General features: G+C 45.0%; 1 protein-coding gene across 3 annotated transcripts in view; it reads right to left on the bottom strand.

The window, feature by feature from the left end:
• Positions 1-287: 287 nt before the first annotated feature.
• The window catches only part of CD44 (CD44 molecule (IN blood group)), a gene marked incomplete at its 5' end in the record, with an annotated part of 88,529 nt that continues 74,372 nt past the window's right edge, over positions 288-14,444 (bottom strand). For 2 of the 3 annotated variants that reach the window (XM_081100436.1, XM_081100435.1), the window contains 4 exons: positions 288-3,060; positions 8,855-8,933; positions 10,316-10,387; positions 12,803-12,862. In XM_081100436.1, coding sequence (XP_080956562.1) covers positions 2,859-3,060; positions 8,855-8,933; positions 10,316-10,387; positions 12,803-12,862 — 413 coding nt within the window. In that variant the 3' untranslated portion in view covers positions 288-2,858. The remainder of the gene's footprint in view (positions 3,061-8,854; positions 8,934-10,315; positions 10,388-12,802; positions 12,863-14,444) is intronic. The other variant, XM_081100437.1, reaches the window with a different exon arrangement.

Below are 14,444 nucleotides of genomic sequence, written 5' to 3'. Positions count from 1 at the left end.
AGTTCTTGGCTTTAAAGAACTAACACTTCATATCTCATTTAGTTTGAAATATGTGGACCACACGCCTTTCATGGAATATTAAACTTCCTCCAAAAGAAGTTTCTCAAGTGATGGAAACCCATGAAGTTTTTCCTTTTAGAAAAAATAACGTGAGTGTGAAGCTTCAGCCACCTCCTAAACCTTTGACCTTGTGCTTCTAAATTACCCAGACAGGCAGATAATCCCAGCTGCGCCCCTCCCAGGTTCCCATCCCCCTTAAAACAGAGATTCCTGAGTCCATTTTCTTTAATGTTTCAACCGTAGCCTTTTAATAGTTTCCAATAAATGCTTTCAACTGGGAAATATACATATCATGCTTTCCTTGTTACTGGCCCATCAATAAATATACAAAAGTCAGAGGAAGGGAGTACTGTGAAAAATCAAAATAACAATGGTCACCAGACACATGCAAACAATAAAATATTCTTGGAAAACTCAAAGTGATTTACAAAAGGCATAACTATGACACAAAGGTGAATGCACCATTCTATTCTTGTTCGGAAGCACATTTTATCTTCTACAGAAGTGGGAGGTTTCCTTCCTCCTACTCCCACTAACACAGCATTGAATGAACATTGGCTAAGAAATTGGTCCTTGGTGTCATAGTCTTGATGTACAACTTTTTGAGGGGTTTTGTTGGAGAAATCTATTCTGCAGGTTAAAATCTGCAGAATATAGATATGAAGGTGTCTTTTGTCCCATTTTATTTTTCACCCAGTGCTAATTTAAAGGGAGCCCTCAGGAGACATAAAAGATTTATGATTACAGGAAAAATTACCTTTTAAGCTCTCAGCTTTGCAGGCTTCTCATCTTTCCTCTTTTAACTTTGCAAACAATGACATGCTGGCCCCTCACTAATAGAAGCAAGGCCCAGGTGAATGACTTAGCCCAGGTCATCTGGCAAGTCACTGGTAGGAATGATGTGTAGCCAAGCTGAGCTTCTGGAGTTACACTATTACGTCAAATGGGAGAGAATGCATCCTAGTCCATGAACTCCAGGCAATAGTACAAGTGTAGTGCACCTAAGAGATGGAAGCTCTAGACTTCCTTATTTCTCCTTCTCCACTTCCTCTCCCTCTTCCTCTCTCTCCTCCTATCTCCTCTTCTCCTTCTTTCTCTTCCTCCTCCTCCTTCCCACATTCTCTTCCTCCTCCTCCTTTCCACATTCTCTTCCTCCTTCTCTTCTTCCTCCTCACTCTCCCCCCCTTCCTCCTCCTCCTCCTCCTCCTCCTTCAGGTTCTTTTTCTTTTTGTCTGAGAAATATTGCCAGTTAAGCATATTAGTTTAGGCAACAGATAACTTTTTATAGAGGCCTAATGAAGGCGGTCCCATTTTATAGGAGCTCTTACTATTGAGATCTAATCTCTTCTATTATAAGTAGCCTTTGGAAGTCCCAGAATGAATGGGGCTTTCTGAAGTTGTGAATGAAGACCACAGAGGACTTGAGAACCAAGGGATAAAGCCATTAATCTTTTATTTGGCCATAAACCTGGTATCTGGTAATAAGACTGAGTAGGTAGGAAACCCTGTAACCTTTTGAGATTCCCCAGGCACTTAATTTTCTGAGTAGCACCGTCATTGGGGACAGACAAATGGAATGTTAAGGTATAAACAAATACGGCCATAAAAATACTCAAACAGGATCTACACTGCTCCCTCCCCCACTCCCCCAACCTGTGCAACCAGTGGCTACTGTCTATGCTCTTTCATGTCCACAGCTTCTCCTTGGTTACAAGAGGCCAGAAGGCACTTCCGTATTGTTTTTGGACATCACTAATGGGGTCAGTGAAAGGGGACACCGCAACAGTACGTCATGCAAATGTAATGTGACTTTTCATAGCCCTTCAAGGAGAGAATAGGTGGCCATTATAACAGGAAAGTTGGCGAAGTCCCTCCTCTCACAATTTTGGTTCTAGGACCAGACAGAAAGCCTTTGAGCCTCAGAAACTCAACTGCCTTCCTGGATCTTCTGTGACATTTGAGTGAGGGGAGTCTGAGTAGGGACTTAGCTCTGAGAGGAAGTCTTCCAGGGAACCCTCCCACATCTTCCTGATGAGCTGTTGGGACCCAGACCTTGCTGGTTAACACACTGAAGGATCACAGCACAAAGGGTAAAAGTGGAAGAAGTACAGATGTTTATTATGAATCAACTTAAACCCTTTTTATGCCTCTGACAAAGTAACAAAAACAAAAAAAAATCATACTAATTACAGGACCTCCAGGGTTTCATATTTCAAAAACACAGATAAATAGCTTACTACAGATAAATAGCTTGACCCTTTAGGCATTCTCAATAGCATTGGGAAAATTTCCAGGGCGTCTGTAGAAAAGGATGTATAACCAGTACATCCCAGTCCCCTATCCCCATGGAAAGCAATGCCTAGGGACTGGGCCCCTAGATGGACAATATGAACCCATTCAGATTTCCTTTCAGGAACCAGTTCCTCTTAGCTCTGGGGGGATGTCCTTAGCATGTGGCTGTCACCTGGCAGGTGGGGTGGAGGGAAGGTTGAGGATCAGAAAAATGCATTTATGGCTTTTGTTAGACGCCATCCATAGCATACCCCAGGGAGTGGGAGGCTTAAGTCAAAATCTTGCCGATGGTTAATTGGGCCCTCATTTCAGAAAGCAATGCTCTTTTTATAAATTGACTGACTTCAAAAAACAAAGCACAATAAACAAAAAGGAGTAGAAAATGTTATGCTAAAAAAAAAAAACAAAAACCCCAATGAAATAATCAGTAGCACATTGCATCTGTGAGTGTCCCAGCTCCCTGTATTGGTTATGTGTGATTTCTATCCAAGGTTGTGGAATAGGTGTTACACCCCAATCTTCATGTCCACGTTCTGTAGGTTCCGTGTCTCATCGGCTGTCATACACTGGTCTGGGGTCTCCGACGACTCCTTGTTTACCAAATGCACCATCTCCTGGGACTTGCTGGCCTCCCCGTTGAGTCCGCTTGGCTTTCTGTCCTCCACAGCTCCATTCCCATTGATCACCAGCTTTTTCTTCTGCCCACACCTGATAATGTAAAGATCATATGAGAAAAGGGTGCAATGGCCCAATCATCAGCATCATGGACATAATTATCACTACGGTTTATAATGGTCCTTAGTATGTTTCCTCCTACTGCCTTTTAACAGTCAGCGCTTCTTCAAGTGAGGTCCCCTGAACCAACAGTAAACTGTGAGCTTGTTGGAAATGCAAATTCTCAGCCCCAGACCTAGGAGTGGGGCCCAGGATCTGCGGTTAAAGCCCTCACAGGATTTCTGAAGCAGTGGTCACAGCTCAGGAAGCCAATGCTGTCATTAACCCCTATTACAGGTGAAGAAACCTTGGGGTCAGAAAATTCAGTAACTCGCCCCAGGTTACTCAACCCTTAGAGTATCTGACTCCCAAGTTCTAGTTCTCCTTTCACCATGCTACGCAATGGAAATGTTTGCCTCTATTAGTGCTTTAGCAATTTCCGCAGCCTCAGATAAACCATCAACATGATGATCGTCAATCATTCTGATTTGTGTATTCAAGAAAGTCCCATTAGGTGAATGGGACGAGATTAACCAAAGAACGTATATGCATATATGCATAGCCCATGGACACAGATAGTGTGGTGAAGGCTTGGGGTTGGGTGGGGGTTAGGTGGAAGAGGCAGGGGAGGGGGAGAACAGGGGATATCTATAATACTGTCAACAATTCAAAAAAGAAAGTCCCGTTACTTCCTCTCACAGTCAGCACTGTGTTGGCCTTGTCGGGGTATTACTGCATGTTCTGAGAAGAATGAAACAACATTTTTCTAGAACTATAGGCCGTATTGCTTTTTCCCGAACACTGGTTACCTTCCATATAACCCTGGTTATAGGCGGTTGAGCTACACAAGGCAAAAAGTTCAGCTACTTTAAGGTTTCTCACTACTAACATTTCTTAAGATTCAAATGCCAAAGGTTTTCTATGGAAGAGCATGACCTTGATCTTGTCCCTGTGTCATAGCATTGTCACAGCACCGCCTCGCCCCACGCAGCCTGACACAATCCTTCCTCTTTCCTGTAACACGATCGCGGCTGCACATCTAAAAGTCAGACTGTGCTTCATGGAAGCACAATTGCAGATCCTCGCAACTATAGGTGGGGTGGGGGGGAGGGGCAATGGGCTAGCATTTATTGGACACCTCCTGAGTGCCAGGCACTTCACATGTAACTTTATGTAATCCTCACAATAACCCCACAATGCTGCTCTTATTCCCATTATATGTCAGTGGAAACTGAGGCACAGGGAGTTTAATAACCAACTTGAGATCACACAGCTCGTAAGACAGAGTCAATAGTCAACCCCAGGCCTTTATGACCCAAAGCCTGGACTCGGCCCAGCTCTCTTCATGCTGCCAACCATCTGGAGACGGGGACACAGTATGAAGTCGGAATTGTTCACTTGGCCGCTGGATATTTGGAGTTGCCAGACAAAGCCTCTATTATTCATGATTGTGGGCCATTCCTGCTCAGACTGCCAAGGCCATAAACTTTAATCTCTTGTTTGGGGAAATAGAAATTATACCTCCTCTATAGGAGTTAGATCCTGTCTCCTTTGGCCGGATGTTTGATGAGGGCAGCGGAAGGATGCTTGACCAGTGCTGCAGACCCGTGGGACTGGGAGCATGGGTGCTGCCCACATACACAAGAACGGGGTTCGGGAGGCGTGGTGTTGAGATTTGACTGCCGTGTGACCTGGGGCAACGCAGGTACCCTTTCTGAACCTCAGCTTACTTCTCTGTAACATCAGACTAGTAATACTAGTAATACTAGTAATACTGCAGGAAAGGGATTTGTAAGCATAAAAAGCTTGGGCATGGGGGTGAAGTGAGGACTCATGTTCTTCACGCAGACAAAGCTGGTGTTGAAAGTGGAGGACATCTGACCTGTAGGGCTTGGACTTTGTCCTGCCCACGTTTCCCTGTGGATTTACGCGTCTGTTACCTGCCTGAGTTCTTTCAGGAGGGCAGGAGGATTCTCATAAATAACCCAGCCCAGCAGGCTGTGCTCCAGGCATCTAAATAAGCACTTTAAAAATTTAAGTCCTAATTTTTTCATTCTTCTTGGAGAAATTTTAACAGGAACAGCAGCACTGAAGGGACCTGGGAGGTCATCCAGCCCAGCCTTTTCATTGTGTAAACAGGAGACTGATCCCAGAAGTCAAGGCTGTCATCTGAGATGGCATCGCCAGCTATGGCCGAACGATGGTGTCTACGACTTAGATTTTCTGAGTCCAGAGGTCAGAGATCTCCACCAAACTCCACCTTGCCTTGAAATCCTTTCATTAGCTATGCACGCAGTGACCACATGATGTGGAAAGACCCAGGCTAGAGCCTTGCCAGGACAGGATGGGCAGACTGGGTGATGGGGTGAGCATGGGGTTGGGAGGGGGGGATTTACCTTTAGGGCACAGAGGAATTTCTTTAGGGGGTAATTTAACAAACGACCTTATGTCTCTTCTATCTGACAATCCTTAAAGCTATTTTAGAGCTGTATTGTGCTTTGTGTTAGAGCTGGGCCACTAGCCACATGTGGCTATTGAAATTTAAACTCATTAAAATAAATACAAATTTAAAATTCGCTTTAAGTGGCACTAGCCACATTTGGAGTGCTCAGTCGCCCCCAGGATTCGTGGTTGTGGATCGGGCAGGACAGATGTAGAATCTTTCCGTCATCGCAGAAAGCTCTGCGGGGCGGCTGTGTTCTCCAGGGTGGAACAAGGTCGGGCGAGCGGGGATTAGGGAGCCAGGCTGCAGTTAAAGGGCAGGCAGGACCGGCCACACAGAGGGTGGTGGTGGCCCGCTGGGGTCTACAGGAAAGAGGATTATCTCCTTGAGAGTGAAATCTGGCGAAGGCCTTTTCTGCAGTCGGTGTAGAAACATTCCTGAATCATTCCTGTTTGGTGAAGACTTTTCTGGTCATCATTTTTCTCCTCTTTGTACAAATCGGATAAATTCTGTAAGGGCAAGGCACCTAACTTCTTCCCTTCAGCCTCAATGACTGTATAACAACCCGACTGACTCCTAAAACCATAGTTTTCTCTTAAGGACAGTGAATAAAGTACAATTTTCATTGTAATTTGCAATTCAGGGACTCTGGTTACATGAAGTACAGCAAGAAAAGGTGATGTGGGTTATGATGGGGATGGAAAGAGCTAAGGGAATAACGGGACCCCCGCATGAGCACCTTTAAGATGACATGACTCACAGATGCCGTTGTCACGGACACCAGTGGCCAACCCTTGCACGTCAACTTCAGTGACTAATGCTTTTCCATTTTTATCTTTTAACCATAATTCACATGACAGTGCCTGGCACAGAGTGTGTGCTCGATACATGTCAGTGGAGTCCCAGCCAACAGGCCAATGTTGCCCCTGAGCCTCAAGATTCTTTTAGGGAAAGGATGACTTTTGGTTTTTAATCTTCTCTTTCTCCTCGCCAGGGTTGACGGTCATAGCCGCCCCACAAAAGATGTCTGCCGAGTAAAGAAATGGCTGTTGTAGGTCCCTGCTTTCAACCAAATTTTCTTTGATGAAAACAGGATTCTGTGTCTCTCTAAAATGTAATGCTCCAAGCAGAGAGGCCCAGCCTTTAAGAGGATTAGAAGAAGGCTGGCGATTTCAGAAACACAGCACACATGCAGGGGCCTGCGAAGCCATACCCGTCCTTTAGCTGCTTGGCAAATCTGGTTTTGATTATCAGATCAGGACATGGTAATTTACGGCGCCCAGGCAGCTACTTTCCTGGTGAGATACGTGCTGTGCTGGATCCCAAGTGTCCCTGTTTGCCCGTTGCTAGGGTGACTGCTGGCCTTGGGAGGAGGGGGAGGGTGCAATGGGGCCCCTTTTGCTGCTCACATGATGGGGGAGCGAAGTGTGAGCTAACCAGCTGCACTGCGGGAGCTCCGGCTGCTCTCAGGGACAGCCGAGATGCTTCTTTGAGGTCTCCCCCATCGACAGCACCAGGGGCCACGTTTCCATGGTGACGTGCAGAGCTCATGGACTGTACCTGTGAGCAGTGGCAGTGCATTCTAAGGCTTGGGGCAAAGGACTGATTTCCAGCAATAGGAAATTCACATTTAACTGAGCAAAAGTAACGCTAGAGAAAACAAGGACGCTGAGGGAAAGTATAAAGACTCTTTGTAAGGGGTCCCTCAAGTCACATTATTTAAATTCAACTAAAAATAAAAAAGTCTCTTTCCGTTTAGTCATAGGAGACTTCCAGGAGGGCTTTCAGATTTCCTTTCCTAGTTTTTGTTCCCCATACAATCAACTGCCACGACTATTTTTATCGTGCCCTCAAAGGTACAGAGAGCAACACAGCTCTTCGACTTTAATAGAGTACTTTTATTAACTGGTACCAGCGTCAGATGGCATTATTTAATTTCCTTGGATAATTAGAGATACTGCCTGGGCCCCCTACAGCAGTGGAATTGGGTATTTGCTGTTTTCCAAAAGCCAAAGAGAAGGATTCGATCATTTTATCCAGGTCTTCTCCCAACCCCGGGGGCATTTTTCTGGCCTGTTAGATGATTCAGTGATACAATAAAGGGGACCCTCGCTTGGAAATAAGATTCTTTTATCTTAAAGGACTCTCAAGAGACATTTCCAGAAGGTTTAATGTTCCCGAGCATATGCTCGGAGCAAAAACGCATCTTGAAAGTGTCTTAAACAGGAAATTGAGACTCGTATTTGTGGAGTATCCTTGTCTAAGTTCATTTCTTCTGTTGCTAGAATGACTATTTTCCTTCATTTCACTTGAAGTGGCTTTATTTCTGGAGCCTGGTCACAGCTCAACCACGAATATATGTTGTTTAAATAGCTGCTGAAACAATCGGCCTTGGTTGAGGGTTGGAGGGAGGGGAACCTTTGATGAAAACAGCCCCCATGTCAGTTCTAGGGACTTGTCTGTCCCTATTCAGACTTTCCTACAGGAAGTTCTTCATTATTTCATAGACCACACTGCCAGGGAGCTCTCCAAGGCCAAGATCTGAATCCTTTCAACTGCTGTGTCCACAAAATAGAAAACAGTGTCCTTACAAAATTAACACACAGACTCAATGCCTGTTTTAAGTAAGGGTTCTAGAAAGCTCCATGGGCCTCAGATAGAGATGACCAATCCCTGAATCTTTATATGGTGTTTTTGTGCATTGTGAATGCACTTAATAAATATTTGGTTTAATAAATCAATAAATCAATATATAGTTTTATGCCTTTTTGGTGAAGTATTTCATAATTTTCATCAGATAGAGTCTCCATGGGATTTAATCTCAAAATAATTAAGATCGCCCGGCCAGCTGGCTCAGTGGTCAAGCATCGACCTATGAGCCAGGAGGTCACGGTTCAATTCCCAGTCAGGGCACATGCCCGGGTTTCCGGCTCAATCCCTAGTGTGGGACATGCAGGAGACAGCCGATCAATGATTCTCTCTCATCATGATGTTTCTATCTCTCTCTCCCTCTCCCTTCCTCTGTGAAATCAATTAAAAATATTAAAAAAATAACAATTAAGATCCCCAAGAGATTCAACCACTATTTAGAAGGGGAGGTCCAGGTAATTACGTGCCAGAGAGGGCTTCTTCTCCTGTACCGTGTGCATGAATGCCTGAGGCCTTGGGCAAACAGACTCTGACACAGGAGGGGGGGTGGGGGGAGGCTGAGGTTCTGCATTTCTAACAAGCCCCCAGGGTGCTGAGCTGCTGGTACCAAGGGCTACGCTCTGAGCAGAAAGGACATAGAGCCCAAGTTTCAATGATGCCCTTCCAAGTCGAAGGTTCCGTGGAGCATCCCCTTACCTTCTTCGGCTGTTGACCGCGATGCAAACTGCGAGAATCAAAGCCAGGGCCAGGAGGGACGCCAAGATGATCAGCCACTCTGGTGGGAGTGAAGAAAAAGACACCCGTGACCTTGAGAAATACATTTTGTGAAAATAAACATGCACTTTATAAAATGGACCTGGCCCAAACAAGAACCACCATCAGCACTACAGATAAATTCGACCAAATAGCCCAGCCAGTAGGCAAATAGGAGAAGAGAGATTTTGCTACAGCTGTTTGTCCAACCAGCCTCTTGTGTTAATCTCTCACCATCAGTCAGGATTCCCAAGTCCCTCCAGGAGAAATATGTTTCCAAAAAAATGTAGAAGGACCTGTTGAAACTTGTAGATGCCCTGGGTGTAGTTATTAACCCGACGAAGTAAATGTATTCTTCCCTTAAAAGGAACTTTCCTTTCCTATGTACGAGCACCCACCTTACATTGATTAGAAGCAAAAATGGAGGCCATATACCAGTGAGTGGGAGAAAGGACAGACCTATAGACGGTTGAACTTGTGCACACTCACGGGCGGGGTAGGGGGGGTCATTTGGCAAAACTTGTCAAAAGCCTTCAAACTGCACATGCTTTCGATCCAGCAGTTACACTTTCAGGAATTTAGAGGACCTAGAGTTAGCTAGGAAGATGTTCATTACCGTGCTATTTATAATGGCAAAAGTTGAAAACAACCCAATATCCAACAATAGGAGTTGGTTGAATAAATTAGGGTTCATTCATTATATAATGTACTACAATGTGGGGAAAAATATGTAATGACATTGGAAAGCTGTGCCCCCCCATTTGTGCCCCTCTGAAGAGGGGGGGGATAGTATGCAACCCTGGGGAAACCCTTCCTTTTTTGTAATCCTAATCCCCCTTTACAAATGCTTGACTTTGAGCCCAAGTCAAGTAAAGCATTTGCTTCGAGTGACTTAAGTCTTGACACTCAGGAGAGCCAGCTGTCTCGGTCCCCTCACTGCACACGTTAGCACATTCTGAAACTTTGTCTGGGTCAGTGAAGACCGTCCCTCAAGAAAAAGCACTTTGGGGACCAGAAGAATGTTTTCACTCCACCCAAAACCTTGTCTGCAATGTGAGAGGAATGTTACACATGTCATCCCCAACCCCAGAAAGAAAGGGGAAACCGAACCAGGATAAGCAGGACCTGGGTGTGACATGGAGTCCCCTGGGCGATCATGCATGTGAGGAGGAAGCTTTCGGACCTAACGTGCCCCTGCTTTGGGACCTGGGATAAGAGAACGCCCCATCTTTTCCGATCTGTTACTGTCATCCATCTTTAGCTTGCAAAGAGGAACTATCAGTTTCAAGGGCTGGACATTTAGGAAAATGTGCTTTCAAACCGGTTGCTTCTTTCTTTCTGGGACATTCAGCGAGACCTGCTTTTAGCATCATTTTTCTTTGCCCTTCACAGCTCAAAACTCACCTGGAATTTGAGGTCTCCTTATAGGACCCGAGGTCGTGTTGGCATCACCTTCTTGACTCCCACTGGAGTGTCCTAAGGGGAAAGACAACATCTGTCAATCAAAGTTTGGAGGGCAGACGGAGGCTTACAGAGCAGCACCCGGGGCCGCCTCTGCGTCCTGCAAAGCTCTCTATACACTGAAGCCGCAGGCGTTTATGAAGGGCTACAAGACTCTCCCGAGAAACGTTCCGTTTGATGCAGGCCAATGTATTATTGAAACATGCTTTGTATTTGAAGAATGAACAGTTTCTCCTGCTAGAACACAAAAGAAGAAAACAAATAAAAATCCCAGACTGAAGGGAAGCATCACAAGACAAAGAATCCACAAGTTGGAGCAGGAGGCTTACCAGAATGAGAGAGGCGTCATATTCTAAAAGAAATACATTTTGTGAGGAGACTCGCCCAAATGAATACGCTCTGCTTTTTCTTTGTGTGTGGGGTTTTTGTTTTGTTGTTTTCCTTTTTAAAAAATATATATATTTTTAATTGATTTCAGAGAGGGAGGAAGGAAGAGGGAAAGAGAGAAACATCAACGATAAGAGAGAATCATTGATCAGCTGCCTCCTGCATGCCCCCTACTGGGGATGGAGCCGCAACCCAGGCATGTGCCCTGACCAGGAATCAAACCATGACCTCCTGGTTCATAGGTCGACTCCCAACCACTGAGCCAAGCTGGCCAGGCTCTTTGTATTTTATATGCTTCCTTTACTGCTCCCACTGAAATGAAAATATCCCACTAACATGAACTCCTACCGAGTGGGATTCCACTGCTGAATCCAGAAGGCCTCCAAGGGATAAAAAACAAAACAGGGAAGTCCGTGTGGGCAGCCAATGAATGAAGATGGCTGGGCTTATAGTGACAAGCTCTCCTAAAAGAGTCAAACTTCAGACTGTGCACAGTCTGATTATGGTGGTTATTTTAAATAGGTCGGCTCTTGCTTACGCAATCTCACGTTTTTGTTAAACTCGAGTTTTACCATATGTCTGGCCGTTTCAACATACCGCATGCCATGCTGACAGTGGCCTCTCAGTGGACAAACCTCAGAAAGAGACAAGACACTTTCTCCAGTTGCCTCCCAGAGTCTGTGGTCACTGGCCAGTGTCCACCTGCACAGGTCAGGGGGTCCTGGCCATCTAGACTGGAGGTCATTGGCCTTGAAAACCACCGCAGAGGGGCAGTCCCCCTCACTGGTCTTTCCCTGACTCACAGCAGTCTCTGCTATTTGAAAGGGAGGCCATGAGGGGCTCATAATCCCTTTATGTCTATTTTCCAAAAAAGTGCTCCCAGCAAGGAAAGATCTGGGTGTGTGTATACAGCCAGATGGAACCGCCTGTTTGAACAATAGACACCTGCACACAAGTCAAACAAAAGAGGCCGCTCCCGCCCACTTCAAGCAAAAGCCAAGAAGATGGACTAGATAGAGCAGGTCTCGCCTTGCACCCCAGAGGTCTGCAAATGCAGCTAGGGAAGGGCTGGCGTGGAAGGCAAGCTCTGCAAAGAGGAACACTGATACTGCAGTTGGAGATGAGATCCAATCCGAGATGTGTGCACAGAGATAATTCGACCGGCCTTAACCGTGAGAAAAACAGTCTGAGGCAGTGCTTCTCAAGCCTAATATAGGTGGAGCGGGAGGATCTTGAGTCAGTAGGTCCAGGATGGCTGGGGATTCTGCGTTTCCGACCAGCTCCTAGGTGGTGTCTCGGCTGCCGGTGTATAGACCGCACTTGGAGTTGTTGGAGTCTCTTGATTTTCGAGAGCATGCCTTTTAGTATCAGCTCCCTGTTGTTTCTAAGTTACTTTCAAATTCCTGATGCCTCGTGTTCTTCACAAGAACTCCAGGAGGTAATTGAGGCCAGTGTTCTGATCTCTTTTTTTCTAATAAGGAGACTGAGGTTGGGACAGGTTGACTGCCCCACCCCAGCGCTCCAGAGAGCCTTGGACTTCAGTCCTTACTTTGGAAGCATTTCTGATGAGCCCACTACATCCCTGTCCCCGTAGGTAGAAGGTTATTACTAAAACCACCATGGAAATGTCCATCTTCATTGCGCTTTAAGCGTGAAGCCTGTAAGCCTGGAGGCAACTCTACTTCCAATGTAAGTATGAAGGCAGGACAATAGCTTCTAAGGATGACCTCACTTGCATGGGGTGCCTGGACCGACGATGCTCGGGGTCACCTCGGTAAGACAGCACCAGCACAGCCTTTCGGCAGCCCCAGCGCTACTGGTCACCAGGACACCTGCTTCGTGGCAGACTTTTGCTGCCTGGAGTCACGTTTCCAGGAGTGTGGGGCCCAGCAGCGTGGTTTAATAAGCCCTTCCCGCAATGGTGACGCATGCTAAGAGAGTTTGAGAACCACTCTTTGAGAGACAATGACTCAAACATCATTCATTAATAATCAGCAGGTTCAATGATGACGAGAGTAAATGACTAACGCAGCTCAAACTCACCAGTTGGTCCAGATCTTTGGGTGGTATGGTCGCTGCGGTCGGAAGATGAGTCTCCATCTTCTGTAAGGAACAATCAGAGAAGGTTCAGTATGGTGTGTTCTGGTTACACTGCCATCTGCGTTTCCTTACGTCTGCCTTTTCATGCCCTTGGCTTTTATCACAAAGCTTAGCCTTTTAAAGGTAAGCAAAGGAGCCATGAATGGCTCCACAATATTAATTTCTATTCATTTCTTAATCCACCACTGATCAGTGGGCTAGAGATTTCATCAAAATTAGGAAATCTGGTCCAGCACAGACCATCAGGATGACCAGAGGAAGTGTGGCTTTGGTAGAAACCCAATAACTGTAACACGTGAACAAAATTATCATGATGTGTTCACAGGTCTGAGGTTGGGATTTGATACTATTTCTTTGAAATAGGGACTCTGTGTTTTGAATGATGACAAATGTGATCACTGGGAATGCATGTACTCTGTGGCTTAGGTCATGAGACATTTAAAGAGTATTCTCCGAGGCAGGAAATAGAAAAGGCTTTTAGTATGCATGCAAGATCTTGGGGTTAAATTCAAAGAAAGAAGTCAACTGCTTATTTAAAGAAAATGTCTGAAAATAAGTGAAAAGGAAAGGGGGAGATGATAGCTAATGTGTGACTAATGTATTCATGGTTATTAGAATATGTTTCAAATTGTAATATTTTTCAAAAATGAAATCTGCATTTTCAACACCAAGAATTAATATAATTCATCTTCTCAAATAGCCATCACCGAAAGGCTTTTGAATTGCTAAAATCTGGAGCCCCAGGTCAGATCTTGGATTTAGCATATGGAAACTCTTACTCTTCTTCCTCCTCCTCCTCCCCACACATTTTCCAAAACTATACTGGAATCTTAAAACAAAACAAAAAAGGACAATGGTTTCATAAAATGGCTATAGTTACCCATTATGAAGGTACCTATAAGGAAAATGCCATAGTCTGATCCCCACCACTTCCCATAAGGTAGAGGTAGGTGACCTGTAATCTAATCGCTTGTGTACTTGTATAGAGGAGACACATTGCTTTGTTCCTTGGCTCATGGTTAGAATAATGAAAAACAGAATTTGCTGAAATGCCAGGACCAACACCCTCAAAATCATCACCACCATCACCACCATCACCACCACCACCACCACCACCACCACCACCACCACCATCACCACCATCACCATCACCACCACCACCACCACCACCCCCAACAATAACACCATCACCAGCACCACAATTTCAAATGTTTTAATTCTTAAGGTTAAGCATAAAGACTGAGAAAAATTGGAAGAAATGAGCACTTTTTGAATTTTGAAAGAAAACAAAAAATGAGAGTTGGATCCCTTATTAATCATTTAATCCATGGAGGACCATGGAAATCTGTTGGCACCACCATGGAATATAGAAGAAATGAGAGTACATGGATATCAATTTTGTAGAAAGCATTTTATTTAGTAACAATAATCTATGTAATCTTTCTAGGCTACTGTAACTATTTAAATTGTCACTTAAAATTTAAATTCATTATGTTGCATGACGGGCCTCATTTTGCTAAGAAAAATTAGACAATGCTCTAAGGTTCACTTCTACAGAAAAATACTGAAAATGAGACTTGGAAAT

The sequence above is a fragment of the Myotis nattereri genome (genome assembly GCF_964212035.1).
Source record: "Myotis nattereri genome assembly, chromosome: 9".
In the NCBI taxonomy this organism is placed as follows: Eukaryota; Metazoa; Chordata; class Mammalia; order Chiroptera; family Vespertilionidae; genus Myotis; species Myotis nattereri.
This window is presented reverse-complemented; position numbering and strand designations above follow the sequence as displayed.